Source organism: Podarcis cretensis, assembly GCF_951804945.1.
Source record: "Podarcis cretensis genome assembly, chromosome: 1".
In the NCBI taxonomy this organism is placed as follows: domain Eukaryota; kingdom Metazoa; phylum Chordata; class Lepidosauria; order Squamata; family Lacertidae; genus Podarcis; species Podarcis cretensis.
The window spans coordinates 106,052,967-106,077,376 of record NC_137170.1 but is presented as its reverse complement, the minus strand read 5'-3'; the positions used below and the strand labels follow the sequence as shown (position 1 = coordinate 106,077,376).

At 39.4% G+C, this 24,410-nt stretch overlaps 2 protein-coding genes across 52 annotated transcripts in view; one reads left to right on the top strand and one right to left on the bottom strand.

Annotated features, from left to right (window-relative positions):
• NEB (nebulin) overlaps positions 1 to 1,188 on the top strand; it is a 164,189-nt gene extending 163,001 nt beyond the window's left edge. For 49 of the 50 annotated variants that reach the window (XM_079992010.1, XM_079992000.1, XM_079992011.1 and 46 more), the window contains one exon: positions 386 to 1,188. In XM_079992010.1, the coding sequence (XP_079848136.1) occupies positions 386 to 559 (174 nt within the window). In that variant the 3' untranslated portion in view covers positions 560 to 1,188. The remainder of the gene's footprint in view (positions 1 to 385) is intronic. The other variant, XM_079991990.1, reaches the window with a different exon arrangement.
• A 1,796-nt stretch (positions 1,189 to 2,984) lies between these two features.
• The window catches only part of RIF1 (replication timing regulatory factor 1), a 35,960-nt gene continuing 14,534 nt past the window's right edge, over positions 2,985 to 24,410 (bottom strand). Inside the window, exons 15-35 of one of the 2 annotated variants that reach the window (XM_079992700.1) lie at positions 24,099 to 24,185; positions 22,189 to 22,262; positions 21,782 to 21,962; positions 21,416 to 21,523; positions 21,130 to 21,279; positions 20,719 to 20,818; positions 19,327 to 19,591; positions 18,250 to 18,292; positions 17,035 to 17,237; positions 15,936 to 16,035; positions 15,116 to 15,250; positions 14,653 to 14,801; positions 14,240 to 14,329; positions 14,091 to 14,157; positions 10,403 to 13,309; positions 8,781 to 8,927; positions 8,176 to 8,253; positions 7,964 to 8,079; positions 5,932 to 6,085; positions 4,335 to 4,443; positions 2,985 to 4,014 (exon numbers count right to left, since the gene is read on the bottom strand). In XM_079992700.1, coding sequence (XP_079848826.1) covers positions 3,794 to 4,014; positions 4,335 to 4,443; positions 5,932 to 6,085; positions 7,964 to 8,079; positions 8,176 to 8,253; positions 8,781 to 8,927; positions 10,403 to 13,309; positions 14,091 to 14,157; positions 14,240 to 14,329; positions 14,653 to 14,801; positions 15,116 to 15,250; positions 15,936 to 16,035; positions 17,035 to 17,237; positions 18,250 to 18,292; positions 19,327 to 19,591; positions 20,719 to 20,818; positions 21,130 to 21,279; positions 21,416 to 21,523; positions 21,782 to 21,962; positions 22,189 to 22,262; positions 24,099 to 24,185 — 5,484 coding nt within the window. In that variant the 3' untranslated portion in view covers positions 2,985 to 3,793. The remainder of the gene's footprint in view (positions 4,015 to 4,334; positions 4,444 to 5,931; positions 6,086 to 7,963; positions 8,080 to 8,175; positions 8,254 to 8,780; positions 8,928 to 10,402; positions 13,310 to 14,090; positions 14,158 to 14,239; positions 14,330 to 14,652; positions 14,802 to 15,115; positions 15,251 to 15,935; positions 16,036 to 17,034; positions 17,238 to 18,249; positions 18,293 to 19,326; positions 19,592 to 20,718; positions 20,819 to 21,129; positions 21,280 to 21,415; positions 21,524 to 21,781; positions 21,963 to 22,188; positions 22,263 to 24,098; positions 24,186 to 24,410) is intronic. The other variant, XM_079992701.1, reaches the window with a different exon arrangement.

Sequence of the window (24,410 nt, the reverse complement as noted above, 5' to 3'; positions counted from 1 at the left end):
CAAGAGTAACAAGTACAAAGAAATAGATTTCTGAATTGTGTCCCTGTGTTGCATTGGGGAGAAAAACCTACATGTCTAAATTAATGATCAGCATTGTTATCTTGAATGTACATTTACTGATGGAAGAGAATAATAGTCTTATTTCTAAACACTCCTTTTCTTCCTCTAAAAGATTATTTAATATTTATATAATCTTTTAGCTCAAAGCAACTCACAATAATATTTTTTTTAATGACCAGCATTTCTACCACTATAATCATAAGAGTTCAGTAAATTATTGCAATTTAATGCAAACTGAAGGTATTTTAAATGGTTTAGCCCAACATACTGCATGTATGGTGGTAATCTAACAGCATTTATTCTTCTTTTAAAATGACCACCACAGAAGACGTATCGCGCCATGTATGACTATACTGCAGCAGATGCTGATGAAGTCTCCTTCAAAGATGGTGATGCAATCGTCAATGTACAGGCCATTGATGAAGGCTGGATGTATGGGACTGTGCAAAGAACAGGCAAAACAGGCATGCTTCCAGCTAACTATGTAGAAGCTGTTTAAGCCAAAATGGAGGCGATATTCTATGAGACATTTTGACAAGGTAAATAAAAAGGCACCTCACAAAATGGCTGCCTGCTATAATCCTTAAACACTTTCTCAGGTGCCTTATTATTTTCCCGTTGATATATGATATATGCATTGCCTTTTACACAACAAACATTCTCTCATTCTAGTCATCACAGAACCAGTGGGAAATACCAACATGGCAGCCTCCATTCACTACCTTGATTAAATGGAGTTGTGTATTCAAACATTATCTAAAAGAGAATTGTTTGGCTCTCAGTTCCACTGTATTGTCAACTTCTTTGTTTGGAATCAAGCTCATAGTCCAAACTAATCTTATTTTTTAATGAAACATCTAATCTGTGTTGGTTTTAATGCTTTTCTTATCAAGAGATGTTGTGTTCTCCTGTGATATTATAAAAATAGCCAAATGTATTTATTTCTGTTTCAAGTAAGCAATTATGTAAAGCTAACATCTCAAACCAGCCAAACTATATGTAGGAAAGCCCCTCCTCTTGTCTGCTTACGCAACGCTGGTGCATGCCTTATTCATCTGAGTGTTCTTTGGTCCTGGTACTGTGATTCCCTCTTCAAGTGGTGACTAATAAATTTCACAGCTCTGCAAATTTAGTTATGTACTTAATTTATGCTGGGGGGGGGGGAGAAATAGAACACTGGATACTCAATTCCAAATGGATGTGTGCAGAGGAAATGCAGAACCATGGATAGGCACAAATGCTGCAAGCTCCTCCCAGTTCTTCCCTGTAGCCAACAGACTCTTGCTATTCATCTGATGTCATTGAGAGGAAAGGAACCTTAACTGAAACCATTCATCAACTGATGTGTGCCTTGCAAATGTATCGCCCAGGACGATAGAGGACCAGAGTGCAATGGTGGTTTCACCCACAATATACCACTGGAGTTGATGCAACTCATCCTCAGTGCAGCAGAGGGAGGAACAAGCTGCATTAGCCCCAGCCCTGCAACGCACCAGGGTCCCACCGAGGTGGTTTGGGGCCGATGCAGCTTGTTTCTCCCCCTGCATTTCAGCACTGTGGTGTATCACCAGCCAAACATCACACTACAGTGATACATTGCAATGTTTAAAAGCTTATCACCTAGCGAAGGGGAAAATATTTACTCACACACACCCTCCTCGCAAGAGCCAGGAGAAGCCTGCTGTAGGATTCCCCCAAACACCTTAGGGCTAACATACCTTAGCACTGTCTCTCGCAACTGTGGTGATGAATGGTTTGACTAGCTCCTGCAGAAATACCTCCTTCTGGGATGAGACAAGTTACACTGCTGAAGAAGAGAATCTTTCACCTGAAGAAATCTGAGAAATGCAGCTGCAAGGTAAGAGTAGCCACCACAGAAGGGCGGGAGTGAAATGTGGCACATAGCACACTCTCAAACTGTGACTCCTTATTAAGCAGTTTCCCATCCCTTGGGAGTTCAACAAAGCCCCTACCAGCTCTACTAACATAGTACATAACCTGCCTCTTCTGCAATACATCCTCTCTTATCTTTATCTGCATCTATATAGATGGAATTCATTACATTAAAAACTCTAAGCTACTACAAAGTTTCCTTGATTTTGTATCTTAGCAGAAGGAATGTCACTTTAATCATTAATATTTTTCTGAGTAAAACACTTAATAAATGGCTCAAATCAACTTACAGACACAAATTAAATACTAAAACCAATTAAACAATAAATACCTAAATAATACACACAAAAGAAATTGATTACTGCAACAAAGCATTTTCCCTTCAGACCTCTTTCATATGCAAATATACAATGAAACAAAGACTCAATTGCCACCAGTTATCAGCTGAGAACTCTACTCAGATTGAAACCAGTTTGTATCTAATGTAGATTTGGGGGGGAAACAGGCTAATTCTGGGTGTAGCTCACTGCCAGCATGACAGAGTAATTAAATGCTAGTAGCAATACATACTAACCTCATAAGTATCTGAAAGCTCAGCACTGAATTCAGTCAGAATAAAGTATCTGTTACATTGCCTTAAATCATATCATGATGTTGATCAATCCACACCCACATACCAAACTGTAAAGTTCTGGGTAGACATATAAGCATATATTTCAAAGAAAAATATTTAGAGTACCCTCCTGCAACATGATGCCCTCCCGGAGTTTTAGGCCCAATTCCCATCAACCCCAGCCAGCAAAACAGCATGAAGAGGCCAGACACTATGTAACCTGAAACTAGCCCAATGAAGGACAAGTACTAAAAGACACTAAATAATAGGACCATGAAAGACCTCAAGTGGGAGGAGGGTATCTCTCCAAGCTCTACCTAAATTCCCTTTTCAAAGCCCATTTCAACAGCTTTAGATGAAAAAGGAACTGCCAGATCCATTAAATCAAGACACAATTAAAACCAAGTTCTATTCAAAATACAATTCTAAATAAGAGTTCATTATTTTATTCATATATACATATATATTTATTTCCAAATAAGTGAAACAGATCCCATTGTTACTTCTCCAGAACTGCAAACTGTGTGCTTTATACAAACACAATTTTTCCCATCCAATGTTTTAACAAATCTCAGATCATAATTAATAATGTCTAGAATTGCTATTATCTACACATAATGTACAGTTATTTATGTCTAATTGACATGACTCTTGAAAATACTGCATCAGAATTTCATACCGATATACATTTTTCTCCTTTTTGCATAATAAGTGCATGCAAAAATAGAACTGTGAAATGGTAGAAAAATTGTTTGGAAATACTTTTTTTTTTTTGAAGCACTAATTAAGTACAGTACATCTTAATATGAAGACAGACTATAGAGCCACTGTTTTCCAAAACACCAGTAGCAAAAAAAGTTGGCATCACTTTTGGTAAATCACTCAGCATCTCAAGATTCATTCCACATAGGGAACTTTGTTGTTGTTTTTAAATATAGGAATAAAATATAAATCTGCATTCAAAAATATAGTTAAAATACTCAGCAAGTTGACTTTTTAGTGGGAAACTGTGCGCAACAGCAATAAAAACATTTGAATTGTGAATGTACCAAGCTTACTTATTAAGATATACAGAATGATGCCATACCTGCCTTGAGTGACGAAGATCTCTTTTATTCTTCTGGGATGTTTTTAAGTGAGTGTTCAGCTCAAATAAAAATAAAGGGATTTTAGAATCAAAAATGTCTCACTATGAAGTCTTCTCTTCTGAGAGATAAGTACAGATGATTAAACAGTGCTTTCCCGGGTTGGTGACTTCCAACGAGCCTGCAGGTTTTTCATAATACAGTTTGTCATGCTATGTAGTTTCTCTTGCATTTCAAAGAGTTCACTCACTGAATAGTTGAGAAGATTTTCAGAAGTAAACTGCGGAGCAAGTATATCAATCTGGGCAAAAAGGTCTGTAGTTGATTGCTCATCTGCAGTGGAGGAAACTGGCTCGCTCAAGTCTAGGAAGAAAGAAAGTTCACACATACAAAGATTTCCTATTAAACTAGAGCCCTACTCAAATTCAACGAGTCTACAATTCTTATTTGTGCAACTACATACCATACTAACTACAGCCCTAATGGGTAGGTAATGCTAGAATGGTGCGTAACAGCCTTAATCATATAGGAGAAATTGCTTGCCCTTTTTGGACCAGCTGTGGAATGACAGCAATCACACTGCTACAGGTAATGTAGACAATGGATTTAACCTGGGAAGCAAACATACCCAGTCTGCATTCCAGTTCAGGCATCGAACCTGCACAATGGCAAGCAATATTTACCTGTTTCCATTTTATCTTCATTTGTGGAACAGGACTTCTCATCAATGCCATTCACTGGCTTTTCTACATCATCCAGGCCAGCATTTTCTTCAAATCCACGAGATCGTACCTGCACATTTGGGGGAGGGGGGGGAAGAGATTTTATTGCAATATATTTCAATTGGAAGCAAAATTGAATACAGATGAGAAATATAATTTATAGCTAATTAATAGCATTCCTTCTTCAGCAGGAGGAGGGGGTGTCTGGTGGCCATGAGTACCAGGAAAGCTGCTGAAGTTCTGAATCAGTGTCTGGAACCAGTAATGGGTTGGATGGCTGCTAACTGTTAAAAAGAATTAATCCAGACAAAGAAGAAGTGTTTCTGCTCAGGAGAGATAAGATACTCTGCATGAGTATTATTCTCTGGTCTTGCAATTCATAGGTGCTTGCGGATCCAGCATTGTGTTACGCAATGTTGTAAGTCAAGCAGAATGTATTGTGTAGAGCAAAGTATTTTAGAATAACTTTATCTCTTTCTTTGTATAATGCCATATCCCTCTTATATCTGCCATCTTTGTTACCACCCATGTTGTCTTTAATTTCCCAGTTATGTATTTTGGAATGCTACTGCAGTTCATAGTTTGTTTTAGCTGCTCTTACTCTCCCTGAGTATTGCAGATACAACATAAAGGTGGGATAGATTTTTTTGTACAAAAAATAAAAGCAGGACTACCTTGCAACTATAAGCTTACATTTAAAAAAAGTAGCTGTACATTTTTGGAGAGGAAACCCCAAATGACTAAACAAAAACCTACATTCATTGAGTTCCAGGACATTTGAAAGATTGAGGGCAGTTGAGTCCAGTTCAAGATTTTTAAATTAAGGAAGGGGAAGAAGTGGGACATTGGCTTAGTGAAGTGTGACAGCTTTAGCATGGAGAGGGAAGGGAAGCAGGTAAGGGAAATGTGTTCCACAAGGTGTTTTATTACCTCCCATCCCCATGCTATGTGGCGTTTTTTCATAAAGGTGAGGAAGCTGACACCTTGCTCCTTTTACACTCTCTATAATCTTTCCTCTTTCTGCTGCATAGCAGTAAAATCTTCAAGTACTAGAGCCTGGAAGTCAACAGAGCCTAAGTGCTCTATAATACAGTGATTTCAGGAGGATAGGAAACAAGAAAATATATATCTTTGTAGATATTATTCCATTTCCCAACAAATGCAAAACAAGGAGAGCAGCTTCGGCAGCACATATACTAAAATTGGAACGATACAGAGAAGATTAGCATGGCCCCTGCGCAAGGATGACAAAACAAGGAGAGCAGCCTTCCCTTTCACCTGCTAAACTCAAACAAGGCTCAAAATTCCACACTGGTAAAGCCCTGGACAGAAGCACTCCTGTTATGAATAGTGGATACATGGCAACATCTTGTTGTGTGATCCGACTTGTTCTTACTTTTTATTTTAATTTCAAATAGTAGTGATGATGATGATGATTTAAATCTGTATACTGCCCTATACCCGTAGATCTCAGAGAAGTTCACAACTTTGTTCCGCAAAAAAGATTTCTGATACATTTCAGATTTTACTTATTTTATTATAATGCAAAGAAACTAACCTGTTGGTCATGGTATCCTTTAAGAGCTCTTTTAACATTGGATACTTTGGGAGAACGAATGGGAAGAGTTGTGATCTCGGCTGATGTCAGAGAACTCAAGTCACCTATAGTCCTGATGTTCTTTGCTCGAATGAGTTGTCCTAATCCCCTTGCCCTTAGTCAAATCAAAGGGAGAAGTGTTAGTCCCCCCCCCTCTTCTTATGCAACATTCTATGGACAAGGTAAGAAAGACAACCACATTAAAATGCTTATCTTTGAAAGACAAGAGGACTCTTTTCAAAAATCATTTTTCTACTTTAACACAGGATTTCTACAATTAAGTTACCCAATATCTAGTCTATGTATATGCAACTCTTCTACTTTCAAAGTGCGTGCATAAATCCTTTATTTAGGAGCTTGGGTGGTTGTGTGGGGAATTTGCTGGAAGAAAGGTGGGACAGGCACTTGAGCCCCACCCCCAATTTCTCAGGATGCAACAGCTCTACTTCTGAAATTTGTAGGTCAAGAAACACTGTGTGAAGGAAGACATGTTCTGGTGAGAATAAGGAAGACATTTGGTTTGTCACTCCATCAACAGGAGACAGGGCCAGCTTGCAGCTTAACTTCTCTGCTAGGGAGGAGGTCTCAATCTCCCAGACCAAACTGGAGCTTCCTCCAGCTATACGCACCAAAGTTTAAAAAAACAACCCACCTATCACGCTTAGCGGGTGGTCAGATTAAAAAAAAAACTCTTTAGCAAAGTGAGATCAAATAAAGCACTGGAACTTCCTAGGAAGCCCTAGCTCCCTTCCTTGTATCATTCATAAGAATAAGGTCAACATCATGAGGTGCTGGAAGCATTCTCTTCCAATCTTGAAGTGGATGGCTACTGCTTATCTTTACAGGCCCATTTCAGCTGCAGTGGTTGCTATGAGGAAGAGAAGGAAGTTTGCGCCCAGGACTGCCCTACCTCATCCACATGTCTTCCAAATTCCTAACCAGGATGAGTGTCTGGTAGGCCAGAGTGGGATGGGATCAAGGAAACAAAACATAACACAAAAAGGAGAGAACAGCATTGTGTTGGTAGCTCTAAGTGAGCAGTGCAGAGCCTTAAACAGCTCAGGAACACAATACCTTAAAGACTGCTTCTCCTTGTATAAACCGACCCAGATCCTGCAATCATCATCTGAGGCCCTTCTTCATGTGCCCCCTCCACGAGAGGCCCGGAAGGTGGCAACATGAGAATCAGCCTTTTTAGCAATGGCTCGTTTATCAAATGCTCTCTCCAGAGATGCTTGCTTGGCACATCCATTACATATCTTTAGGCACTGGACAAAAACATTCCTTTTCTCCTAGGCCTTTGGGTTATACAATCTATGCCCCTTTAAACAGTGCACACAGTGGGAGGTGTTTTTGTTGTTGTTACTATGTTATGTACCATATTTTTCCATGTATAAGATGCCCCCATGTATAAGACGACCCCTACATTTTAAACTCAAAATTAAGAAATTAAGTTGTTTAGCTTTTATGGGGGGTAGGGGAGGTCACTTCCGCCAATCGCTCACCCATCTGCCTGCCACTGCCGATCACACACCTTGCCACAGCCACCAATTGTCTGCCTGCTCACCGCCACCAACAGCCCACACGCCCCAGCCGCCAATCACCTGCCGAATTGCTGCAGCCACAGCCAATCGCCAGCAGGCCTTGCCGCAGCCACCAATCACCTGCCCAATTGCTGCTGCAAATCTCCAGCTTGCTGCTGCCATTAATCACATGTACCCCCTCTGCATTCACTATTCACGTATAAGACACTCAATTTTCCCCTAATTTTTTTTTAAGCAAAAAGCATCTTCTTCTACACGGAAAAATACGGTATTTTTCTGCTTTTATATTGCAAATATCCTTGGATGAAAGGAGGTATAGAAATTAATTAATTAAAATAATTGCACCTTGAAGATACCCTTTCCTTCCCCCATACCCCCCAAGCAGTCTTCTTTGTCAATAATACTTCAACATTTGATACAGGAATCTTTCCCAGTGACTTCCTACTTACCAAATATTTGAAGTAATCTGAGGCAAAATTGTGTCTACAGGCACTTTACAGCCCACTAATGCAGGATATATGCATTCTGTAGGACCTGGTAGCGGGTCCTTGACCATTTCTGTGATCTTAAATAATACAGAAAATTATTAATTTGACTAAGTTTAAAAGCTGAATACAGGAGAAAATGGAGAAGATATACATAAAGCCGAAGCAAATCTTACTAAACACTTCTTTGAGCTCTTATATTTATGGCTACGAGATCCTGGGGACAGAGATCCTTTGGTTGGAGTAGTAATACGCTGGATAGGAAAAGAGGAAAAAAGCTCTCTCAGGATCAAAGGAATTACCTAACACCTTATGACTAGTCTTATTAAAATCTTTTGCCTAAAATGGGACAAAAGCTAGTTCAAAGGAATGGATCATACTACTATCGACAGCCAATACTTCTTCAGTAAACTAAATTAGTGAACCACATTTAAGAAAATGGCATGTTACCCTGCCATTTTTACTTCCCTGAACGTAGAGTTGAAAATAATCATATAATCATGTACAGAAGTGGGTGGTTCCCCACCACCAGCAGATGTCACATCACATACTGCTCTGGAAGGTCCACTGACCTACAGGAGTGGTTTCTGGTGGGGCGCAAACAGCTAAATTAGGATGGAGGGAGGAGCAGAAAAGGCTTTCTACTTGTGCACAGAGACCTCAAAATCCAAGCCTCAACTCTTTTGTATGATTATATGCAGCTTAGTTTATTGCAATGTTCTTCAATGTCACAGAGATCATTCTCTCAGTAAAAATAAAATAAGAGAAATCCAGATATTACCTTGGCTTGATGGTTAGGTGAAGATTTAATACTTCGGAAAGACTGAGAACCATTAGAAGAATGGGTTCTAACCACAGGACTTCGCCTGTCAATGTCATCTGCCAATTCTTCCTGGTAGATCGGATTGGCAAAGGAAACTCGTCGGCTCTGTTCATAGAAATTCAGTGGATTTTTAAGAACAAGGTCTTATACAATAAAGATATACCAAAGCCACAAAGTGTTGACTGATTTTCAAGGGAAATTGATTTTTTTCTGCAAAGTAGTTAGCATTCATATATTTTCAAAACAAGACTGAAAGAAGCATTAAGTCAGTACAGCTGATTTAGACCCATACAATATACCATAAGAGGTCCTCAAAGTGTGCCCAAGTGCACATCCTTAACAAAAGGGGGGAAATCCCTAAAGCAAAAATAAGTTCTACTACTAGTCGTGACTAGGAAAAGGGAGTGAGCCTGCAATGGCAAGTGACATAATTTTAACATAGTAGACTTGAGTTGCAATGCAATGCTTTGCATGAGTTTCCACTCTATAGCTCAGTAGACATATATAGAATATACTGTAAGAAACTTTGCACAACTGTCTACATCTGGGTAACACAAGAGACATGTGGCTCCCTAAAAAGAATAAATTATGCATTTCTCATGTTCAGATCTGTGAACTATACTGCACTTTTGAGACCTACTGATCTACATTAATCTCTGGTTTGAATGAGATAAACTGGCAGATTTCAGCAATATTTGAGATATTTCACATGGGTGAGTGCAGTGACTACTAATTAAAAAAACTATTATTTATTAATCACCTGCCACACATGTCTCAGGGCAATGTACAAAATACAATGAAAACACAACACACACAAAATCAGATAAATGCAATATAAAGTAGGCAGATGCCTATGGACAGCCTGAAAGCAGAACCTGAACACAATTTTGTTCGTAGGAATGAAAAACTGTAGTACGAAGCAATCCAGAAGCCTGACTGTGGAGCAAATGGTGATAAACATCAAAGGCTAGTAGATGGTTTTAAATGATACACGGAGTGAGGCATCAGTAGAAACAGTGTGCAACACAGATTAAGAATGGTCACAATTCAAGGCACAGTGTGTGGGAGCTGGGTATTTGGGAATACAGGATATTCCGTATTCTAAGTTGCACCACTGAGTTTACAGGTGTTGCTATAACAGATGCCCAGGTTTCTAGGTAAGTTAGATACATTATGTTAAGATAAGCAGCTTAATCTCTTACAAGCAAAAAAGAAGCTTCTGAATTGACAAAAGACATTTCCTCCACAAAGATTTAAAAGGCTACTACTAAAATGAGGCTGCATTTTAAATTGTATTTTTAACCCGTATTTTAATTAACTGAGTTTTCTTTTTCTATTACATTTTATTGTAATTTTATTGGTGTTAGCCGCCCTGAGCCCAGTTCTGGCCAGGGAGGGTGGGGTATAAAAGGGAAAAAAAATAAAATTACGCCTTAAAAGGGAGGGAGATATGAAAAAATCATGGAGATTTTGTAGGTTTTAGCTCTTATTAAGGAAGAAATGGATACTGAACTGTATAAAGGATATAGATCCAATACGGAGATATTCACATATAAATTTAAAAAAGCCACTTCAAGTACCTTGTTTGCAGGTGATGGAGAATCTTCTTCTTTTTGTCTTTTTACACCTCTCTTTAAAATGCTGGTAGAGGGAGAAGCTGATGGAGACCAAATACAGCGTGCCTGCACTCCATTAGGGCTTTCACTAATCTTGGCTACAGAAAGAGCATAAATTTCCTGAAACTTTAGAGGGGAATCTGAGCTATTTTCCTTCTGTACCAAGGCTGAGATTTCATGTTCTACTGATCTGCTGGCTATATCGCTTTCTGCATCCTGTTCTTGAAGTTCTGGTACCTCTGTTACAGATACTGGTGTCTTCTCTACAACATTCTGAACGATGTCAGCTTTTGTTTCGCTGGCCTTTATTTCTTCAGGTTGGTTCACACTCATCTCTACGTCAGTCCTACCTTCTGGATGACCATTTTGATTACTATCTCCCGTTTTTACAGCACCTGGGTCCGTGTCTGCTTTTAAGGATGGACACTGAACAATGTGTTCTACTGAATCAGAGTCTACTGAACTTGGTTCTGAAGTTGCTTCAGCCAAGCCAACACAATCCAGATTTTCTGCAACAGATGTGTCACTCTCATCTTTGACACGGGATTTCTTGAGTTCCTCTTTTGGAGTGTCACCTCCTAGCAAATCCTCTTCAGATCGGATACCCTCGTGTGAATCTTTCAGGGCAGAGGAATTGCTAATGGAGGACAATGGTGTGCTCGCTGCACAAGGTTCCATATTGAGCCTTTCAGCAAACTGAGAATCAGCAGCAGCAGGAATGCTTGGCAAAGCCATTGTTGATTTATTAGCCATTTTTTTAGACTCTTTTAACTTTAGTTCTGGGCTACCTTCTTTTTTTGGGCTACCTTCTTTTTTTGGGCTACCTTCTTTTTTTATTTCAGTGATAGACTTTCCCAACAGTGGAGATGGCTTCTCACCACAGCAGTTACAGCTCTTTGATTTCCTTGTCCGCTTGCTTCTTTTGTGCTGACATTCACTTGTCTCTGAAGACTTCTCAGGTGAAGAAGAGGCACTGATGGCAGCAGTATAAGCACTACTTTCCAAACCTTTGGCAGGGGAATCAGAACATTTATCCATAACTATTGTTCTCTGCCTGCTTTCTAGAGCTGACTCTGAAGTGGAGCGTGTCAGCATTCTGGCAGAAGTTCTCTCTGTATCTGAAGAGTCTCTACAAAGGGAAGTGTCCATATCTTGCTCAAGTCCTGAACATTCACTAAGTGGGAGGGTAGTTCTCTCTCTCTCTTGACCAGTAACACCAGACAGTAATGCTATTTCCATGTGTTCATCAGAATGCATTACATCTTTATTTTCTGGTGGCATGGTCTGGATTTCTGTTGCAGGTTTTGCATGAAACTCTTGGCTTTCTAGCACTTCCTTCACCTGGCTTTCAATTGAACTGCTTTCAAGTGAACTACTTTTATTTTTCGATCTTCCTAACCTTTTCCTCTTGGTTCCTTCTTCTCTTGTTTCAGAACTATCAGACTCAGAGTTTTCTATACTGGTAAGTAATCCCTGTGAGTTTCTTCTTGTCTGATATCGTGGAAACCCTTTAGGTTTCTCACCAGTTGTTTCTGGAACAGAATCTTGCAAGTCACTGATGTCAGATGATTGACTTCCTTCAGATTTTTCATTAGTTATGCTAGTTTCCTCTTGGATAGTTCTTGAAACATGGGAGTCCTTCAAGATCGTACCTTCTGCAGTCCTGCTCCCATGTACATTGATTTCTTTCTTTATACTTCCTTGTGCATCTATTGTTTTATCAGGAACAGATTTTTGCTTTTGTGCAGAAGCCTCTTTACTTTGTGAAATCTTCTTTGGCAGAACCTTTTCACCATCTTTACGCCCATCTTTTTTCTGTTGACTGTTCTCTTTGTCTGGACTACCTGAAGCTCCTTCTGCAGTTTCTGGTTTTCGTCTTAAAGAACGTCTTAATGCTTTTGGATGAGGTGAAACTTGTGGACTTTGGCCAACATTAGATATTGTAGCTGCTGCTAAAGTCAGCTCTGGAGGGGTATTCTCTTTAGAATCTAAGTTTGCTCCTGCTTTGGTCTCTGCAACATTGTCCAAAATTTGTTTATTTTCTATTTTACATCCTACTGCATTCAACTCAGAAACTTGAGAAGGGATGTCTAGCAAATATTCTGGTTCTTGTATTTCACCAGGCAATTCACACTTATCTTCTACAAGGTTGGCAGGAGACTCTTGCATATTTTTCTCCTGTTGCAACTGTGATATCTTTGATTTTTCTTCTTCTGAATTATCTGTTTTATTTTGCCTAAGGCTTGACTTTTTAATCCCAAGTGTACTTTCAGGTTGCAATTTTGAATTAGCCTTATTTTCATCTTTCAATCTTTTGACTTTGACATAAGTCTCCAGTGCACCTAAGATTTCTAGGTTTGACCTTTTAGGCCTGGGGGTGGCTTTTTCCACTTTGTGTTTGAAGGTGTTATTATTCTCCACATCTGGAATTCCTTTGAAAGAAGCATCTGAAGCAATCATGCATTCCTGTTTGGCTAATAAAGGAGTACTTGCAGATGTTCCAGACACAGTGAAAGTTGTAGGACTGAATGGTCTGTTTTCTGAACTATTAAATTTTTCCAGAGTTATGAAAGACTGTCTTCTGCTTACAGGCTGTGGGGTTCCTGAGATGACATCACTAGAAGCAGAGCTGCAGCTGCTGACATTAGAGGTACATTCATTTAGAGAACAATCCAATACTGAAGTCTCCCCTGGAACTGATTTAGGAGCACATGTTTCCAATTTCTCACAATTTGGATCTAAGCTCTGTTTGCCAAAAGTGGTAAGCTGTTCAGCACTGGTGGAATTATTGTCCTCTGGAAGTACATCTGCCTTCCCACTTTCAGTTACTTCATGGGGAATGCCAAGCAAGTCACTTGCTGCTTTTTCATCCTGCATTGAAAATAGCTTAGTGTCATTATACATTTTTTGACTATACTGCCTACTTCACATCCCACCTTTCCTCGAAACTCAAGGCATTATTATGTGCCAGTTCTAGGCATCCATACAGCCAGATCTATTTAACTACAGCAAAGTTACTACAGCATGCACCTTCAGGCCATATCCTTGTCCAACAGTTATCGTAAAGAAACAAAAGAAAGAAAGAAAAAGTCTTATCACTTAATCACTTTGGATACTTTTCCTTTTATTTTACCAAAATTGCAAGCATTACAATTTAATTTGTGTTTTTTGCAATTCCAGGATTTGTTCCAGGTAAGAACATGCAGGAAAATCCAGCAAAACTTGTGCAGGGGGAGGGTTGACAGTTCCAATTATTCACTAAAACAGTTTGCTAGCTTCAAAAATCTAGTCATTTGTTCCAACTAGAAACTGGTGACAGTCCTTCAAGTATAGACTACGCACTTTCTATAATGGAAGGCCTGAAGCAACCCATACATCCCAAGGCACCATGGCAGGGTGCAGATAGGCTTATGCCTTCACTCAAAAAGGAAGTAAAAGCCATCCAATGTACTTCAATAATGTTTCAGATGTCAATATAAACCTTTTTGTGGCTGTTAGTTTGACACTTGGTAAGGATATGTGTCAGCAGCTACATGTGCTTTACTCCAGCTATACGCTACATCCCTTTCCCTATAAGTCCTTTATAAAGATTTTTTTTTAAAAAAAATGCCATTACTATCAATTCCCAGCAACTGTCAACATATGAAGATACCTGGGGCATTGTTTTGTTCTCTTCCTTCTCAGATTCTTCCTTCATATCCACAGAGGCTGGCTTATCCCTAAAATAAAGGTGACTTACTTAGATGCACGGAAAATTCAAACATTTTACATTTCAAAGCACTGTTGGTCCCTAATACTTACGGATAATCTTCCTGGCTCTGTGTATACTGGGAAAACAAGGTAGTATCTTGGGATGCATCAAGATTATTGTACATTGTAGGAATATCAATCCTGCAAAAAATAGAACTGGTCAACATTCCAATAAAATGAGTAGTCCTAATACATTTGATAAAGAATGGCATTTTAAGCTAGCAACTGTTCAAATTTGAAGGCTTGCTCTAGGGCCTGTGTAGGAACCATTCTACCCAGGGGTTGCACAGTGAGCTCCCTTATTGGTTACTGAACCTAGCTGGGCAGAGGAAGTGGGACCAACTTGGAAGCTCTTCTTCTGCCAGCTCTTGGCAATGAAGGAGATGAGCTACCTAGAAAGTTTCAGACCTGGTGGCACACAGAAAATGTGCATTTCTTGACTCTTAAGTTACTAAGTTACAAACCTTTTAGTTCTTAGCACTTCTTTTTGGTGCTCTGTCAACACTCTCTCTTTTGTTTCTGGAGGAATAAACACAAAGTCAACAGTATTTTCCTCTTCCAGGAGCAAGTTTTTTCGATTTGTCTTTGTCAGCGAGTTTTCTACTTTCATCTGCTTCATGAGAAAAAGTAAAAATAAAGAGTGTAAATAATTTGCAGCTTATGAACACTAACAGTACATATCAGACAATGCTGTAAACCTTGAGCTGTGGCTGAGTGAAAATGGTTTCTGTTCACATCTGGGGATTCTGTCTATAATCAATTGCAAATTCTACCGCAATCTTCAGGTGAGCCCCATACTTACATGATTCAGCTCTCCTCATCAACAAGAAAAATAACTGATGCTTAGAATAGAAAAAAACTGGGTATTATTGCTGGAGATGTAAGTGCCAATAAGAAACCATTTCATTTAATGAACTGATGTCTTACCTTTGAAGGTGTTACGGGGGAATTAATACTTTTCTGCTTTAGTTCATTGGTCTGTGCCAGCAAGGAGTCTCTTTTTCCACTAAGATTTACTTCTATTCCACTTATCTTTGCATCCCACTGGGAATTCTCTGTTTGCTGTAACAAAATTAAAATTTAATAAGAGTATTATAATACTCTTACTGTATTCTTACTGTAGTTCTTACTATTAAACTACAAATTAATAAGAGTAATGTACTATTACCACAGAATGGCTGGGCTCACCCAGTCAGATGGGTGGCATATAAATAAATTTATTATAAATAAATTTATTATTATTATTTCTTCAGTTGCTTTTTAATGAAAAGTAACTCAAAGTACTAAAACGAAGTGAAAGCTAAAAACACATTCATAGAAGGGCAGGACTAAGAAATCCCATCACTGAATGAGGCCAAAGATAATTAAAGGCCAAAGGTTTGGTGGAAAAGAAATGTTATTGCTTGCCACGTTGAGAGCATTTCATAAATGGGGACCCACCACTGAGGGGGTCTGTTCTCATGCCGACACCTTCTGCATCTCTCTTGGAGGGACACACAGAGAAAAGTCTCAGATAAACGAAGTTCATGTGGGAAGAAGAGGTCCTAGTTTCACCAATTCAGATTGTCAGAAGTGCTGTCAACTAAGTTTCTCCTCAGATTTAACTGCAACTACCTTTAATAAACAAAAAACCCCCACCACACTCCTACTTTAGCAATTGTAAACTGAATGAAGGTGTGCATTGTGACCTATTTACTCAGAAAAATAAAAAAGTTTACTACAACCAATGCCAAACCCTAATACTTACAGAATCAGAGCATGTCCCGTTACATTCTCCCACTATGTCCGTGTTTTCAAAGCCAGGCAACGAGAGTAAATTTTTTTGCTTGGCTTGGCACAAAACACATCTGCAGGGAAGCAATCATGAAAGTTGCATTTAAAATCTTTGAATCAGATATTCAGACTTCGAACAATTAAGTTTTTGGCACCATGTTTACACTTGAAAACTTATAAGCACAGGAATGAAGCTTTGCGTTGCTAGCTACAATGCATTTTCAAGATGATGCAGCTTGATATTCTATATCCAAACCCAAACTTTATGCAAAACTTTCAGCTGTTTTGATTGTATATGAAGTCTATACTTGTTTATTGTTTGAAACGCCAAGCGAAATATGAAGTTCTGGACGACAAACAATACTATTACTTTGCTTCCGTTGTACAAGTTACTTTATTAATCCCAAATCGGAAGTAATTAGCAGTCAGTCAACATCAACCTTTCCCCAACCAAAAAGAACCACTAGAAGGTACCTGGTATTTATAAGCTTGACCAGAGGAGTGATAGAGAAAAGGAGAAAGCAGTTCTAGTCAAAAAGTTCCATTTGAAGTTGCTGTTGTCCTTACATGAAATTTTGTACAGGAAGGCCTACACAAGAGGCAGGGTTAAGTCACACTTTCCTCTACCCATTCTTCTGCTCAGATTTGCAGCGTCTAAAGCAGGCTTCCTCAACCTTGCCCCCCCCCCAGATGTTTTTGGCCTACAACTCCCATGATTCCTAGATAGCAGGACCAGTGGTCAGGGATGATGGGAATTGTAGTTTCAAAACATCTGGAGGGCCGAGGTTGAGGAAGCCTGGTCTAAAGAATTCTTTTGATTTTTAATTAAAGGAACTGTCAAAATGACACAACTCCACGTCAGGACAGTTATGATATAGTTGCTTTCATATGCATCTACTGTTTTTCAAATTCCCCCAACAAAATGCTTCCAATAGAAGTGCTTCATGTTTAGCAGACTGGAAAATGGATAAGAATGCTTTTAAGATTGGCCAGGAGCTGGGATGGGGGCTCTACACAAGTAAATGAGTTTGTCCACAAGTCTATAGGTATATCACAAGCTACAAAATTCTTACTTTAATTCTTCTGGGTACGTCAGCACTACAGCTTTACCAAATGTTGCATTCCAGAACTGAGCCGCTTGACTACGTAGCTGTTTATTCTTGTGCAAAAGCATTATGCACAGCAATGGAGAAAGCTCTTGCAGCAGCTCACTGTCAAAGGATCCAGCATAGGAAGACTGAAAACAACTAATACTTTCTGCCAATAACTTTTCAAACTGGAAAATAGAATAAAAAAAAATGGATCAAAAAGGTTATAGCTGCAAAAGGTGTTAACAGCAGATAATGGGCTAAGCACTGTCTACTTAGTTACAATGTACAGCTTAAAGCAAGAAGGCCAATAATATAAGGAAGCTCTTGGAATGCTGTTTACAGCCCCGGAGCCCTATCCTCTAGGCTAGATGGCATAGGAGATCATGGCAAAATCCTACACTAGACCCAAATAATGCATAATAATAATAATAATAAATTTTATTTATATCCCGCCCTCCCCAGCTGAAGCTGGGCTCAGGGCGGCTAACAACAATAAAATAATAAAACATTCTAAAATCATTTCATTATAAAATTAATTCAAATCAAATTGATGGCAACCATTGGGCAAGAGTTCTGTGAAGATTGCCAAAGGAGGGAGTCAGGCTGTGCCCTGGCCAAAGGCCTGGTGGAACAGCTGTGTCTTGCAGGCCCTGCGGAAAGATGTCAAGTCCCGCAGGGCCCTAATCTCTTGTGACAGAGCGTTCCACCAGATCGGAGCCACAGCCCAAAAAGCCCTGGTTCTAGTTGAGGCCAGCCTAACCTCTCTGTGGCCTGGGACCTTCAAGATGTTTTTGTTTGAAGACCGTAAGTTCCTCTGTGGGACATACCAGGAGAGGCCGTCCCGTAGGTACGAGGGTTCTAGGCCGTATAGGGCTTTAAAGGTCAAAACCAGCACCTTAAACCTGATCCTGTACTCCACCGGAAGCAATTATTTACTACAAGTTTTTTCCCCTCCCCAAACTCCATGCACTGATTAGGTAATTCCTTGCCTGGGTTTAATCATGCAACACCCACATAATTATGAGGAACTAGGGAAGTCTGTGGTAACACAACAGAGATGCTGGTACAACACACACATCCATTATACACGATGTGCAAGGGCAGCTCCTTTTATGGAATTATGCTACAAGGCTGCATGGTATTAAAAAACGTATTCAAGAGACAGAAAAGCTTCCCACCACCCCCAGTCCAAATTACCTTGTTGTTGAGCCCATTGGTCACTTTAGACGCATTAGTGGACCTGATGGGGGAAAGGAGATAACTGATGAATATTCATATATGGAATAACCTCTGCTTCTTTATTTCTTTATTTACTGGTTACAGCATTCAAACCCCCTTAGCCAAAAAAAGCTCTGGGAGTAGCTTACAAAAAAACTTTTAAGGCTATGCCTGCCTTCAGGCTTACAATTAATCTTAAAAATAGATTCTGTCAGATAAGGTACAATATAGCACCTACCTTATTTTTATAGTTTAAAATTGTGGCAAAGTGTTTTCAATAATGTTTTTAAAGCTGTGACCTCCCCTTTATGCTAAGATGAAGGGCAATCAATCAATCAATCAATCAATCGCAGGAGGACGTTCAATATATCAAAAAACTAAAAAACTGGATAGTATTGTAATTTTATCATAACCATAACATTTATACACATTAAAGAAACACACCATTTTGGGACACATCAAATAGCCAACCAAATCAAGGCTGCCAAGAGTGAATTTTCAGTAAGCAGTTGATTCTAGCCTCCTGTAGCTTTTAGGGCTATCACCCAATTAAGCAACTCTCAGTTTGATCAATGATGAGCTTCAGCTGACTGACCAAACTTCTATATTGATAGAAAGGTAACTCTGAAGCAAGTGGTGTACTTTCTTATTTTTGGATGAAGCACACATCTCTTAAGGAGGCATCATTTTTTTTAAAAAAAGCATCGCTCCCCCTTCTGTGTAATAGGAAATGACCTCTTAAAATTGTGTGCTCTCTGCAGTTAATACTTGTGTTAAATATATTTTAAAAAACAGCTGTAAAAGTAAAATTTAAAATTAATAAATCTGATTACAGATTGCAAATGGAGCTTTTGCATCAAGGTGCTACGTAAGCTGCTATCCAATTCTCAATGTAGCATCAATAAAGTACTTCTGGAACATCATTGGACTAGTGGTATAGCCATGTAGGTTTCCTAAGCTATTTCAATCACATGTATGAAACAAGTTAGCCATAGTAACGAATGTAGTATACAACTGCAAAGTCAGTACTGCATAGCTATATAGCAGAGCACTCACTTTATTTTTTCATAAAATGCTGATAACGGTTTCGCAATAGTTCTGAACAGAGGTCTGATGACTGAAGGTAGGGAGATGTGGCCAATGATATTTTGAAGAGCACCAATAACGGAAGTGCTGATAGAGGTCTTTCTTTCAGGGCTGGATTCCTTGGACACAATCATCTGAAGTGAGTTTACTTGTATCACCAAAAGTTTAATTAAGGACGACAGCTTGCCAAGGGGATCTTTTTTCTTTTTGGACCAGTCTGCAGGCATCTGTGGGGCTAAGGATCAGTATGTTAAGTTGACAACATTTATTTTAGCAATTAAGGTAGTTTATATTAAAGTTAAGGTTTAAATAGCAAGGACCACCACACCTGCATCTATTTATAAATACCATTCCTCCTTTCCCTTTCCGTTGGAACATGCCGAATATTGGGAGTGTTATTCAATACTACAGCTATATTCTTTGTACAGGGTTAAGAGTTCATATGGAGATCGTGTACTCCCTTCCCTTTTCTGTTCCCATATTTTAAATTGTAGAACATGAAGTAGCTGTAATTAACATCACAGCAGATGATTAAGGGCAATGGGATAGGATGAAGGAATCTTCACAGGAGGGAAAAGTACATGTGATCCTAATGGCCTGCTCACCTCTTAACCATGTGCAACAGCCCTTCCAAAGGGGGAGGGGCAATACAGCAAGAAAGCCTATTCTCCCATGTAAGGGAATGGTGCACACACATACACCCCAGGGACTCCTTGCAAGTTTCAAGACCCCCCCACTCCACACGTACCCTGCCTCCCATCATGACAAGCATTTTACTTAAAGTATTTAATAGCACAGCTGAAGAACTTAATCCAGACTAACTTTAAAAGTAGTTCACTGCACTGCTGACTTCAGTAGAGGCTTCAGAATTTATGTCAAACTACCAAACAACACGTGTCTATACAACTTTAAGAAACTTGTTACTAGAAGTCTGAGCACAGCTCTTAATCAACATAATCAATTCAACTGTCAAAACAGTAAACCGACCAAGCATGTACAGGACCTCAGCAGCTCTCTGCTTCATAATACAGGAAGCCTAGATACATTTGAAATCAATATTATGAATGCCGATTCTTACATAGCCTAAGAAAACAGCACTCAAGCACAAGAAGAAGGTAGCAGGAATAAGGAAACCCCAACGATGCAGAAGCACAAAAAAACCTTTAGAAAAAAAACACTGAGGGGGGGAAATCCTGAAACAGTCAAATGAGGACTGAGCAGGCTCACTGGGCAAGAAAAGCTGACTTGACCAGGTGTGGAGGTGAGGGAAGAGAGAGGAAGTATCAGAAAATCAGGAGAAGGAATGGAATGAACCACTCCCCAATGCAACATTTAGTTGCAGATTCCACTTATTATCCTTACATCTATTTGATGGTTGGTATTTAGTGCCATAAGGTGCAAAATTGATGCAGTCAACCATAACTGACGTGATGTGAGCGAGGCCATCCAACATGGACTGATTCTGAAAGAAAATAAATATATTTACCACATCAGTATAGAATGAAAGACAAGGGATAGGATTTTACATAAACACCAACCACATTTTGTATTAAGAGCAGCCTATACAGTCATAACTCGGGTTACAGATGCTTTGGGTTGTGCACTGCGCCAAACCCAAAGTACCGGAACAGGTTACTTCTGGATTTTGGTGCTCGCGCATGTGCAGAACCGCTAAATCGCGCATGCGCAGAAGCGCCAAATCGCAACCCACAGTGCCGCATCTGCACACGCGCGGGTTGCGAACGTGTCTCCCGCACAGATCACTGTACTTACAATATCTGCTTCATCTTCTAATCCAGATATTATTTTAGCACAGAGTTCTTCACAGCATAGGTTATCTTCTGCTGTTGCTACCAGCAAAGCACAACGGGCAAATGCTCTATAGAGCTCTGACCAGGAACGGAGCAATGTTTTCATTGTAGGCTGTAATGAAAGAAAAGAAGCAGAGATCACAGTACTTTCTGGTCTAAGATTACTGCTACACACACACTTCTTTCTTTCTTTCTTTCTTTCTTTCTTTCTTTCTTTCTTTTTTAAAAAAATCCAATTAGTTTCTTACCTGTGGAAATTCAGAACATGGGAATATGGTATTCACAGGGAGCAACAATGCACTGTAAAGTGCATTGAAATTATGTTCCAAAGCATCACCTTGATTTACTTCATTTGTCTAAAGGGGGAAAAAACAAACAACTGAACTTTATACACTCAAAGAAACCTGGTATCCTTAGCTTTGTTTTTCTAAAATATTTTTCACTTTTAATCTAGACATGCATCATCATTAAGACACATGGGAATTCTGGCTTTTTGTGCCTGACTGGATCCTAGATCATTTTACAGACACTCTACTTTTAAAATGCAATTTCAGCAATGTACATTCTTTGGTATTTTCATGTATAGTCATTTAGGTAGAACCAACACACTGTACCTGGTTAATCCACTCAGTTAAGGGGTTAACTATAATACTCCACATTCTCCAGAGATGTTCCTTATTTTCCAGATACTTTGAGCTTTGGTTGACAATTGTGAATACAGACTCACTAAAAGTCAGAGGAGATGTAGGGCCAGACAAAACACATCCTACAAGTGATTCATAGTTCAAGAAAAACCTAATTTAAAAGAAAACAGAAGAAACACTCAGCAACTTCAAATTATTTAGCAACTACATCATTCAACAAAGTTGTAATAACTTTTACTTATAGATTGAGGAGGGAAAGAAAAATATTAGTTACATTTTAAAGCAGAAGATTATGGTAATCAGATCAGCCCAAATGAATTCAGATATTAGGATATATAAATACCAGGGTATAGAAAAGCTTTGCCCTTAGTACCTACCTTTCATCTTGAACATAGCATTTCAACAGATCTTCATGGAAAGAAAGCTGAATTAAAAACAATGCTGGAGTCCCCTGGCAAGGAAAAAAGCCATAGTACTTAGTCAACAAGTCTGCTATGTTTGGAAATATTTCACAAACATATGGCTCTATTCTGTCTTACGTATTCTATCCCGTATAAGCTTCAACAACACCTGTTCGCTGGATTAAGCTATAGGAGTCAACAATTATGTTTCAGTTTCAAGGAACAGATCATTGCTAAATGATTCAGTCCCAAGATGTGATTTGTGTTCACTGTGCTCATATGCAATTACAAAGTGTGCTCATATGCAATTACAAAGTGTGACTGGAAAGTTCGGTGAATGGTCACAGAAATCAGACAGCGAGAAAGATTTGAACATACAATCAGCATCGGAAACCCACAAAATGTTCACAATTGTGTATGGAGATGAAGCTGTAACTCGAAAGTGTATGAGTAGTTTAAGCATTTCTGTGAAGGGCAGCAAACCATCGAAGATGACCCTGTTTGGCAGACCATCAACGAGCAGAACAGGAGCAATGTCAAGAGAGTTTGTGAGTTATTGATGTGGAATCAGCGTTCGTCCATCTGAATGATGGCGGAAGAATTTCTGTGTGAAATCATTACTGGTGTTACTGAGTTGTCCCACCCTCCATATTTCTGCGTGATTTCTGCGTGAAATCATTACCGGTGTTACTGAGTTGTCCCACCCTCCATATTCTCCAGATCTGGCCCCACTGGATTTCTTTTTCCAAAACTGAAATCTGACTGAAAGCGCACAGATTTTCCAACATTTCACACATCCAAGCTGCTGTGACGAGGGAACTGAAAGCAGTACGAAAAGTGGACTACTCCAGAAGTTTCCAACAGTTCTACGAAAGTTGTCAATGTTGTGTTGTATCAGAGGGGGCCTACTTTGAAGGCCTGCAAGGCATTTATGTTTGAATATTTCTCGTTGTCCAATTTATGTGACCATTCATTCACCAAACTTTCCGGTCACACCTTGTATAAGACTTTTGGAAAGAAATTTTTCAAAGAAAGAGAGCTAGTGGGAAAAACCTGAAGCCCTTAAATGGCTATTAATCAGCTATAACAATCTATGATCTCTACACTCAGAAATGCTACACTTGATGCTACAATCAGATACACATTCAGCTTATGATTAAGAAACTGGTATATTCAAGGGACGCGGACACAGAGACTAGGGCTTGCCAATCAGAAGGTCGGTGGTTCGAATCCCCGCCACGGGGTGAGCTCCCGTTGCTCGGTCCCTGCCCACCTAACAGTTCAAAAGCACGTCAAAGTGCAAGTAGATAAATAGGTACTGCACCAGCAGGGAAGTAAACGACGTTTCTGTGCGCTGCTCTGGTCCGCCCGAAGCGGCTTAGTCATGCTGGCCACTTGAACCGGAAGCTGTACGCTGGCTCCCTCGGCCAATAAAGCAAGATGAGTGCGCAACCCCAGAGTCATCCGTGACTGGACCTAACGGTCAGGGGTACCTTTACCTTTTTTATATTCAAGGCATATTGTATTTTGTTGCGCCCTAGAAATGTCATTATCTCTCTTTCCAGCTTTTCTTACTAATAGAACCTTGGTGATCTTGGGCTAAAATAGTTAATGTTTTAAACAGGGAGCCCTCCATCCGACTCCTGCCAATATTTTCTGGTATGGTCACTACTCAAAGAAAAGGAGTCAGGCTCCTTATATACTATGCTATAGTATACATAAATACTCAGAAACATTTCTAGCTAAAGCATACACGCGTCTTACTAGTTCTTACTACAGAACAAAGGTCATCTGCCTATTATATATTGTACAAGTGACATGATGGGTAGGATAAGCTTTATACACACACACACACACACACACACACACACACAGAGCCCACTTACATTCAGAAGATCCATGTCAGCAACCTGATAGGCTGGGGATCCTAGTACTTTTGGAGGCAGTTCTTTGATTGTGATTTCTATCAGGGACTAAAGGAGGAAACGAAACATAGTTATTCATCTAAAATAGTTACATAGCATGAATACTAAACCTTATCTGTAAACATGAGGAAAAAACCTTCATCTTGTTTCATGAGGTTATGGGGTACAAATTGGAAATCAAGGATTAATAGAAGCAGTGATCTACAAGACTGGAAAGACCAATTCCAACAATACTTAGCTTGAAAATCCTGTGCCAACTAAGCAGCGAGTGCT